General features: G+C 29.9%; 1 protein-coding gene across 1 annotated transcript; it reads right to left on the bottom strand.

The window, feature by feature from the left end:
* Positions 1 to 2,289: 2,289 nt before the first annotated feature.
* On the bottom strand, positions 2,290 to 10,364 carry LOC117682709 (complement C1q tumor necrosis factor-related protein 6-like). The gene is made up of 3 exons (XM_034450903.2): positions 10,195 to 10,364; positions 4,271 to 4,309; positions 2,290 to 2,696 (listed from the first exon to the last, which is right to left on the bottom strand). The coding sequence occupies exons 1-3, from the start codon at positions 10,244 to 10,246 to the stop codon at positions 2,293 to 2,295; spliced, it is 495 nt and encodes a 164-aa protein (XP_034306794.2). The 5' UTR covers positions 10,247 to 10,364; the 3' UTR covers positions 2,290 to 2,292.
* Positions 10,365 to 10,837: the final 473 nt, after the last annotated feature.

Genomic DNA, 10,837 nt, shown 5'->3' with positions numbered 1-10,837 from the left:
TAGGTCGGAAAAACAATTGCATGGCTTTGAATAAAACAGATAGTATTTGTGCTTGCTGAATACTGAATCTCGTAGTAAACCCTGTCTCAAAATAATGAATTAAACGTATTTTTAAAAGATGACAACTAATAAGTATACATTCTTAAAATTTGGCAATTGCTTACAAAAAAAGACAAATATTTATTTTATAATACAGATTTCAGATATACCATATGTATGCCAACTAGTGATGCCAAATACAGACATGACAGTAAATATACAAAAGTATTCTTATGATAAGTTACTTTTATTTTTATATGCTACAATTTCTTAATAAGTAACCAATCAGGTATCGGAAAACATAAATTGAGATATCGCGTTTTACACATGTACCGGCGGCCGATAAAAACAACATAAATTAATAGGCGTTCATGGTGCATAGGAAATTCTAGATAAACATTTTTCCCCAAAGATAATTGATTCAGCTTTAGTATATCCACTTCAGATGTGTTTTATTGACATTATTTGATACACCTGATTCCACGGCATATACGAAATTGTATATCTTTTTTAAAACATTGTCAATATAAGTAATAAAAAAAACTATACCAATTGCTGATAAATATTAAAAAAAAATAAAAAATTAAAGTGATACGATACGTATAATTTGGCTCATCTCAGATCTCAGTCACATTATAGGATATTAAAACAGTGAAAAAAAGCCAAACATGATTAGTATATGCAAAGCTTTGATGACTACCAGACAAGTACATGAAATCGTTTCTGGCATAATGTCATGCAGTATATATTAAGAACACCTTGTTTTTAATTGTTTACATCGACACATTTATTGAGTTTTAATGTATCTATCAATATCATAGCATTATGTGCATGATGCATTGTTCATATATAGTGTTCAATAACACGTGTGCAAAAAAAATCCTCAAGAATGGCTTTTCATGTACTAGAATTAAACTCATAATTTTATTTCGTCCCTCTACGAATTGTAATACAAAGCTTACTAACATCTTAAAATGGTGTAACTCTCAAATACTGGTGTAAATAAATGTATTCAGTGAGCACATTAACAGTGCTTTATAAACTAGTACGCCTTACATGTACGACGTAATTATCTAGTATATCTTTTACATTAAATGTTGTAAAAAATCTAAATCTAATGCGAAAACTTCACGTTTTTTATTGTAGAACTTTTAAAAAACGTCATGCATAAGTTTTATACAAATAATTTTAGTTGGAGTTTTAATAGACATTTGTGATAATTCATCTTTTAAAAAAATCGATGATGGCATATTAATTAACAATATTAAACAAATACTCATTGTGAACATAATTGCTTGAAAAACACATGAGGCAATATAATTTTTTTAAGCCTAAATGATCAAACACTTGGATTTTTATCACAAAAAAACACAAATTGCTAAATAATACATGTTATCTAAAATCAAATGACGTAGAGTACCATCGATTTCAGAGGAAAAGCAACAAACAAACGTATTGTATATAAGCTAATCTCGTCTACATTTTATTTTTTGTCTTAAAACCACATATGATAGTTTTTATTTTCTTTCAGCAGCACAAATAGCATAACTTCGAAACATTTGTTGTTGTTTTGAGAGGTTTTTGCCTCAATTACAGCGTGTTACTTTATTTAGGCACATTTTCACGTTTTTTAATAAAACCAACGGCATTTTGATTTTTTGTTTTCCCGATTTTGAAGTGATCTAATGGTTGAAGTGTTATAGTTTGAACAACCTTTTTTTACGAATAAATGCTCTATATTTGCGTTTTCCTATCAACATTAATATTTTTGTGCTGTGGGCATTTATCATTTTCACGAAGTTTTAGTTTATAATTTCTTAATTGTACTCTGTACACGTTCACAATGAATCAAATATCTTATAGCTAGAGCTCACCACCTTTATAAAAAAAATGTATTTTTAAAAGTATTTTACATTTAATTTTTACAACGTAATAACAAACATAAGATATATTTATATGTAACTAGAACAGTTGAATACAAAAGAGTCATATTCAAGTTTCTCATTTTATCTTTGTATTTTTGCATCTTGATCCAAAGTGTTTGAATATTAATTTTTGAAGTATTACGTATTTTGTACAGCGTGTCTAAAAAAAAACCTAAATTTACCGTAAGACAGTATTGTGGCAGCGTTTTACCTATATTTACTATGCGTAGCATTTCTAAGTAAATAAAGGTATGCACAATGGACATTTAAATGCAAGTAAAACATATAATTGAATCAAATAGTGATGTTCAGCATTGTCATTTTTATTTCATACTTTTTTAATCAACACACCAGAAAACACATTATAAGACCCATGGTCATTAAGCTTGGCTGTCTGATCGTTCTCGTTCTGGACCCAAATTTTGTCCCCTTTATTGACAAGAAGTTGCAGAGTTTGTCCAGAGTGAGGATGGGTTTTAGGTCCAGAGTACACTATCGACAACTTTTTATTATTCATGGTCAATCGCAGATGAACATAATTGCTTGGGTGGCTCATTAGGCTACAGGAAATAGTGTAGATACCCCTATAAGGTGCGGTAAATATCCCTGTAGACGGTTCATAGGCCCCACCAACATTAGTCAGCACGCTATCATACTTCACAACTCCATGACTGCTCACTGTTGTGTGCTTGGACAAAAGAGCAGTGAAAGCAACAGCAGGTCCATTTCCTCCTAAAATAAATATCTATATTTCTTACTTCAATGATATCAAGGCTGCTGTTCTTTGTTTATTACATTTTATACCACCAGTATGATACTTTGATATTTAAAAAAATATTGTAAATGTCAATATGGGTTTGGCTGCGTATATACATAAGAATTAACATATTTCCTAATCGTATTAGTAATTTTGAATAAAACCCTTTCTTTATTTAGACTGTATTAATATTTGTTTCAATATATTGTTTTTGCTGTCATCATTCAATCAATAATAAAGGCAACAAAGGTTTAACTAGCTCTCCTGAGCTGCAAATTCACGGTTGTGAGTAAACTTTCCTTTATTTTTCTTCTTCTCCAGATTCATTATGTTAGTGTTAACAAAACTTTGCTTTGAGCATTTGTAGGTAAAGGACATTAAAGTTAATTAAATGGGAAGTCCACGGCATTTTTAAGGATATAATTTAGATTTATTGAAAAAAAATTGGCCTTTTTAAAACATTTTCTTCTCTAAAGTACAGTACCGATCAGACCCAACCTAATACCAGAGTAAACCCAAACTAAACCCCGGGTTTACTTTCTGCGTTTACTTTGGGTTTACTTTTTGAAAATTTGGGTCCACTCGGGGTTTACTTTGGGTTTACTCGGGGTTTACTTTGGGTTAAATCGAGAATTGCTACGGAGTCAACTATAAGCACTTAAGTGTGAGGCAGACCTGTATTTTATCTTATCATCCTACTACCTGTGATTCCTGTCCCTTGTATATTCCGAATACACATGTAGCGTCTGCTCTCAGGGTACAATTCTAATTGGGGTTTACTCTCTGTGCCCACTCTGGGTTTACTTGGGGTCCACTCTAGTACACCCAGAGTAAACACAGAAAGTAAACCCAGAGTTTTATTTGCGTTTACTTTCTGTTAGGTTTGGTCTGATCAGTACCGTATTTTGCCAGAATAGCTGAAACTTGTGTAGAAATATCTTCAGAGAGCAAAGTGTAGATTCAAGTTTGTTAAAAATCTCTCACCGTGGGGCTAGAGTTAGGTTCCATTTCTATAAAGTTGCATATTGTGCATTTGATACCATGAAGCTAAATAGTTCAGAGTTATTGCAGGTTTTCGCTCAGGTGAGCGATGTGACCCCTGGACTTCTTGTATATTGAACTCTTTTAGTGCACATTTCTATTCATTTTAAATAACAGCAACAGATGATGAGCGACTGTAAGTATTAAATCAAATCTAAAATCCATTTTCTTTACATTTGACTCTATTTCAATAAAAATGACTATAGACTATCAAACAATTCTTAATCAAGAGTGTAACAGAAAAATTAAAACTTAATTAAGGAAAGACTTTGCTTATCGTTAAATTCTTATCCAATTTTGATATAGTTATTCATTGCTTAATGTATGATTCAATGTTTAAGTCCTTATTTCTTAAATAAAATTACTCAATTTTTATGAAACTTACCCATCTAAAGTACTTTACCGGTATCATGAATCATTTCATTTTAAAAAACGTTGACTATCTAGAGAAAAGAATCTAAAATTTTACACAAAAGGCAAAATAGAAATCATTGTCCTATTTTCTTACCTTGTCTGATATATTCAAACTTTTGTACAGTGTTTATGTCTGAAATAAATGGAGAAAAGTTTTAATGATTTCAACCGCCAATGAAATAAAATGCACATTATTATGTCTTGACTGAAATGTTAAATGTTCGGTCTGCTAGTTTCTACCAGCAACGAATACATCTCTTGTACACTATAATTTACGAAGAAGCCTTGATATACTTGTAGATTTTAATTCATCCAAACAATGCAAATAACGAGATCCAGTACAGTTTTAGAGCGCATGGCTTTGCGCATCTACGTATTTTCAAACTTCCTTTGTATAGACTGAAAAATTGTGATTTTATGAATCTGATAGGGTATAATGTTTAAATGCCGCTTACAAATTGTTTTCCCCGGTATTTTTTTTTTTTTGTTTTTTTTATTTCACATTGCAAATCAGCCCATTAACATAATCCAACTATCTCGGGCAAAGATAGTTAGTCATAGAGTATGATTACATGTATTATAACAATTACAGCATATCTGCAAATTTCACAATATTAATTTTAAACATTTGTATTTTTGACATATTTACAAGTACATCGATATTGTATCTGATATTGTTTTTCAAATATAAAACTAATTCATTATATGTCTCTGTTTTCTTTTGAGATCTACAACACATTTTATATTTAAATATCTTGTAAGCTATGAATGACACAATAGTATTAAAATAGCGTATTTTTGTATTTCTCTCAAATCAAAAACCCAAAATAACATGTTTCCACTGTATATCAAATCCTATAACTAAGCTTAAAGTTGACCATATCATCTTAACATGTTCACACTCAAAAATCAAATGTTTTACATCTTCATTTTCGCTACACATATTACAAGAAGCAGAAGACCTATACTTGCATTTAAAAAGAAAGCTGTTACAGCACACTGTATTGTTCAGCATTTTGTAGTTAAATTCACATATTCGTTTGTCATATATATCTTTTACTTTGTTTTTGTATATGTCATTCCAATATTCTTTTCCCACTGAAAACAGTCTTTTAAACAATGCCTGGTGACAGGGAGGTTTGAATTTTTTGAACAATAAATTTTCGTAAAAAAATTTACATTTCTTGTCTTCAATACAATGTAAACCATTAATAAAAAGAAAATCACAATTGGATACTTTTTGTATATATTGACAACATTTCATATCAAATGTTAGTGATTTTTTATATATTGCATTTCTAACTATTCTATATTCACACATCCAGTTAGCTTTTTGTTTTAGAATACATGACAATTCTTGAGGCGTTTTGAATTGGCCATCAGCATTAAAAAGATCCTTTACATACAATATGCCGCTTTGAATCCATCCTTTATGACAGATTGTTTTATTATCAAATTGAAATAAAATATTGTTCCAAATTGGTTGTTTAGCAAAATTTATATCAGATAATTTATTAATGTCAATGGTTTTTTTACAATCATTGAAACTACAAAATACTTCTCTATAAAAAATAGGAAGTTTAACAATTATTTCAAAATTTGAGTTATTAGTCTCCGATACGTTTAATACATAATTGATATCTACATTTAAAATTCTTAGATAACTATCAACTATTTTGTTAATTATGCATGTTTTGTCAATCAATATTCTACACCATGCAGCTTTCAAGGCCTTAAACTTCGACTCAATATCAACAACTCCTATACCGCCATCTTCTTGCCTTCCAATTACAGTATCTCTTTTTATTCTATCTCTTTTATTCCAAATGAAATTAAATATACTCTTTTTCAGTTGTTTAATATACTCAGGGTCAGGCATAGGTAAAATAGAACCCACATAAATTATTTTAGATATAGCTAGTGAATTAACAATGCATGCTTTTCCAAATATAGTTAATTTTCTTTTTTTCCAGGACTCGAACAGTTTTTCCATATTTTGAAAAGAGTGTAACCAATTAAGTTCATAGCATTGATTTTTGTTATGTCCAATGTAAATACCCAAACATCTAACAGCATCGTTGGTTACATCAATGCCGCTAATATTATTATATTTGTCTTTTAAACTACCAAGTAGTATACACTGCGTTTTGTTTATATTAACTTTTGATCCAGCGTGTTTACAGAATTCTTCTACAGTCCTTATTGCAACATTTAAAGAAGAAATATTTTTCAAGGCTAAAGTGACATCATCCGCATGTTGTATAGTTTTTAAATCGTCTACCATGTTTGATATATTTATTCCTTGAATTTCTGAATTGTGTTTTAATTTATAAGCCAATATTTCCGCGACAAACAGATATAGAAGTGCTGAGATAGGACACCCTTGTCTTATGCCTCTTTTCATTTTGCAAGTTTTAGAAATCCATCCATTGTTCTTAACTCTAAAAATTGGATTTGTGTAAAGAATTTTGACCCATGAAATAAAATTTTCCCCAAAATTAAATTGTTTTAAAACTCGAAAAAGGAAATTCCACTCGACTGAATCTAATGCTTTTTCAAAATCTAAAAATAGCAATAAACCCTCATTATTGTTTTCCATGCAGTATTCATAGATGTCTAAGATTAATCTTGCATTTATGCCTATAAAGCGGCCTTTTATATATGCTGATTGTTCCTTGCTAATCAGTTTATCAATAACTGTTTGTAATTTTTTGGCAAGGACAAAAGCTAAAATTTTATAGTCGGTATTTGTTAAACTTAATGGTCTGTAATTTTTAAGGCTATTTTTGTCCCCTTTCTTAAATAAAAGAGTAATAAGAGCTAACCGCTGTGAAAAGGGTAGTTCCTGTTTATCGAAAATACTTAGTAAAACTTCATAAAAGAGTGGTCCAATTGTTTTCCAAAAACATTTATAAAATTCAACCGGTATACCGTCTAAACCCGGGGATTTGTTATTTTTCAAATTATTGACTGCATCTGCGCATTCATCAATTGTAGGTAATGAGTCGCAAAATTCTTTTTCACTATTGCTAAGTTTTGGACATTCCACGTCATTTAAATAAGCATTTATATCATCATTTTTAATAGATTTACTTGTATATAAGTTTTCATAAAAGTGACACATTTCCTCTATAATTTCGCCATTACTTGCTACAGTTTTGTTATCGGTTTTAATTTCTAATATTGTATTGTTAGCTTGATGTTTCTTTTCCAAACCTAAAAAGAATTTTGTATTTCGTTCACCTTCGTTAATCCATTTTGCTTTAGATCTAATCTGCGCCCCTTTAGCTATTTCATCGTACATGTAATCTAATTCCTTTTCAAGTTTTCTTTTTTCATTCATATCAATATCTCCGCTAGGTAAATTTTCTATATCATCTATCCTTTTCTCAATCAATTTTATTCTATATTTTACATTGTTTCTGGACTGTCTTGCGTAATTAATGGAATAATCACGAACCTTTATTTTAAAGGATTCCCATTTTGATATTGGATCTAATGAGTCATCTATGTTTTTGAATAATTCTAAGATTCCGCGTTTGTAGTCTTCGTTTTCTAGATGCGAGATATTTAATTTCCAGTATCCTTTACCTCTCTCCAAATTACTAAAATTTAAATTACATTTTATTAACCTGTGGTCACTTAACCGCGTGTTTTTTTTATGAGTACCTGGTAATTTTCGAACAACAATATTTTTCACATAATCAATTGTATCATTGCGCACAAAAATGTAATCTATTCTACTCTTCAGGGAATTTTCTGCATCACACCATGTATACCCATTTTTCGTTGGATTTTTTTTCAGCCACACATCGACTAGGTCCAGCTTATTTGTTAGTTTACTTAACTTTTTACAGGATTTGTCATTTTCTTTATTTAGATTGCAATTGAAGTCACCGCCGATGATTAGTTTACTATCTTGTGGAGCATGGGACGAAATAAATGTATTTAGCGAGTTAAAAAATGTTATTCTATCACTTTCTTTATTGGGAGCATATAAGTTAACAATTGTAAGTAAAGTTTCATCTATTTTAGCATTTACCAGAAGTTTTCTTCCATCATTTGACTTATGTACATTTAATATATCTATATTACATTCTTTATTGAACAAAACGGAAACGCCTCTGCTAAAGGGAGAGTCGGAGAAAGCATGTATTGCTTTTCCGTTCCATTTTCTATCATACAATTCAGCACGTTTCTCTATAAAATGTGTTTCTTGTAAAAGTGTAATATTATTTTTATTATTTTCTAGCCATGAAAAAATTTTATCTCTTTTTTCTGACGAATTAAGACCTCTTACGTTCACTGATACTAAATCTAAATTTACCATATTTCAAAATATTCGTTGACAAAAAGAAAATAATGATAAAAAAAAAATTAAAATAAAAGTAGTAATATACTTCCATATGAAAAATAGTAAGGGAAAAATATCAACATCGTTACTGCTTGATGCATTTTTGTATACATAATATTAGTATTTCACATTGTTTTCAGAAAGTGTATTCTGAAATATAATATTACTGAAAAAATGAACACAGATATTAAACTACTCCTTATTGGAAAGTAGATTATCATAATAATAGTCTATAATTGTATAAACAATTATATTGAGCGTATTAAACGTACACATACCCCGGTATTTTAACTAAGCATAAAGCCGAAGAAAATCAAAGTACTGGAGTACTGACGGGAGTTGATTTTATCGATTATCATTTATTTTAAAATCAATTTATCTTGCATGGCAGTTAGTTTCTAGTCTGTATTTGAATTACGCTTTTTTATATTATATGAATTTTTTTACTTTTCCGACAAGAATTTCGAGAAACCCCATACATGAATCATGTTGTGTAATATTTAAAGATATATTTCAAACTATGTAATAGTAATCGAAACAATTCTAAGAATCGTATGGATCCAGGCACTATTGATATCGAACTCTAGTCTCGTTCAATCAGACGCTCTGCTGTCCCCGTTAATCTCCGACAAGCAAGAGAGCCTCTCTGCTTGTCGGAGATTTACGGAGACAGCCGAGCGTCTGGTTGAACGAGACTTTATTAAACTCTGGCGTAGGAACACATGAGACTACAAAAGTATCTAAATTGTTCGTATTATATATAATCTGACTATTTTTAAAGTGTTTATAGAAAAGTTTCCTTGAAAAACAATGCTTCAGCATACATTACATCGAATTTTATTTATCATTTTCAAGAATTAAGTCTTGTCAGCGGTATTGATTTGTGCTTCGGTCCAAACACTGTTTCACTTTTGGTTTGCCAGAGTAACTGCATAGGAGATTTGATTAAAATCAACTCCCAAAAAGCAATATTAGCTCATTTATTGGAGGCGGCGATGGATTTTTAAAATGATATTATATTGACATATATTGACAGAGCATTAAGCGAAATATATTAGCTTCCTAAAAATGTTATTTTGTAGAAAACTTATTTTTATAAGCCAATATATATTGCAATATGCCATTTTCAAAGAAAATTGTTATTGATAATATTCCGGAACCAAACCACTTGTTCACCATTTGTTGACTTTTTACAATAGTTTTTATATATTTGAAAAAAAAATCTTTAAGTCAAAAATACAAAAAATATTATAAAAATGAGAAAATTTATTGATTTTCCTTAAAATTCTCATAGGTTCTTATACTATCAAATAACTTTCAAGACGAACCCCTAGGAAATAGAGGTTGTAAATTTAAAAAAAAATGATATAAAAATAATTCATATAGAAGTAAAACTACATGCAAGAAACTTTATCAAAATATCTAGAGTAGATATAAGTAGACTTGACCTAGTTAACCGTACTATAAAAAACTTATTGCGAAAAATATTTTGAAGACAAAACGGCTAGTCGTACATTTACATATTTAAATTCATGTAAACAATGAGTTAATAATGATGTTGCGAAGAAACGAAATTCACTTGTATAAAACCTTAAAAAGAGACTGATATGATGGCGAATACTAATATAAATTTGGTAGTAAAAGCATAAATTAAAGTAACTTACATAAAGCACCTGTACTGGTCATCACACTGAAGAGAACAGCAAATCCCAGCATTGTCTATGAATAAATCTAACAAACGAAAGCGGTGAGCTTGATTTTCAATTTTAAATGTTCTTGTATTATTTACTTCTGTTGTTTTACATTGAAGATAAAGTACAATGTAGATATACAAAAATTCATTAGTGTATATTACATAGCAAAGATCTAGTGAACAGTGTTTTATTACTGATCCTAAATAACAGAACACGAAGAATGTGTCACGCCATGCGTATCCATTTCAATTTAATGATATGTGTACCTTTTCATTAAGTATATAACTTTCGTTAACTAGATATTTAGTCTATTTGAAAGCATGTCGTCCTCTTCAGAAGAAAGCACGAATTCCATGTCAACGTATTCATACCTGCAATAGAAAACTCGAAGGGCAATCACCAAGAATCAATATCTAAACACCAATTGACTACTGCCAGGAATTTAGTAGTATATGTTTACATTTTCCAGTGTATTCGTATGTAATTACACAGCAAATCAAATTTGTAACAAATATACCATAACATTTTATCAATGACGCAAACGACTATTGCAGGGCGCAAGCTGGGCTTGTATATTTACAATATGAAATTAACGTAATAATGCCAACAATTT

This window comes from Magallana gigas, chromosome 4 (assembly GCF_963853765.1).
Source record: "Magallana gigas chromosome 4, xbMagGiga1.1, whole genome shotgun sequence".
NCBI lineage: Eukaryota > Metazoa > Mollusca > Bivalvia > Ostreida > Ostreidae > Magallana > Magallana gigas.
Note: the sequence above shows the minus strand (reverse complement) of the source record. Positions and strands in the feature narration are given on the sequence as shown.

Excerpts from the sequence above, each read along its gene's own strand:
- LOC117682709 (XM_034450903.2), bottom strand. The coding sequence starts at position 10,246 with ATGCTGGGATTTGCTGTTCTCTTCAGTGTGATGACCAGTACAGGTGCT. Across the intron at positions 4,310-10,194 it reads GACCAGTACAGGTGCTTTAT|ACATAAACACTGTACAAAAG; the intron begins GTAAGTTACTTT and ends CATTTATTTCAG. Across the intron at positions 2,697-4,270 it reads GTTTGAATATATCAGACAAG|GAGGAAATGGACCTGCTGTT; the intron begins GTAAGAAAATAG and ends TATTTATTTTAG.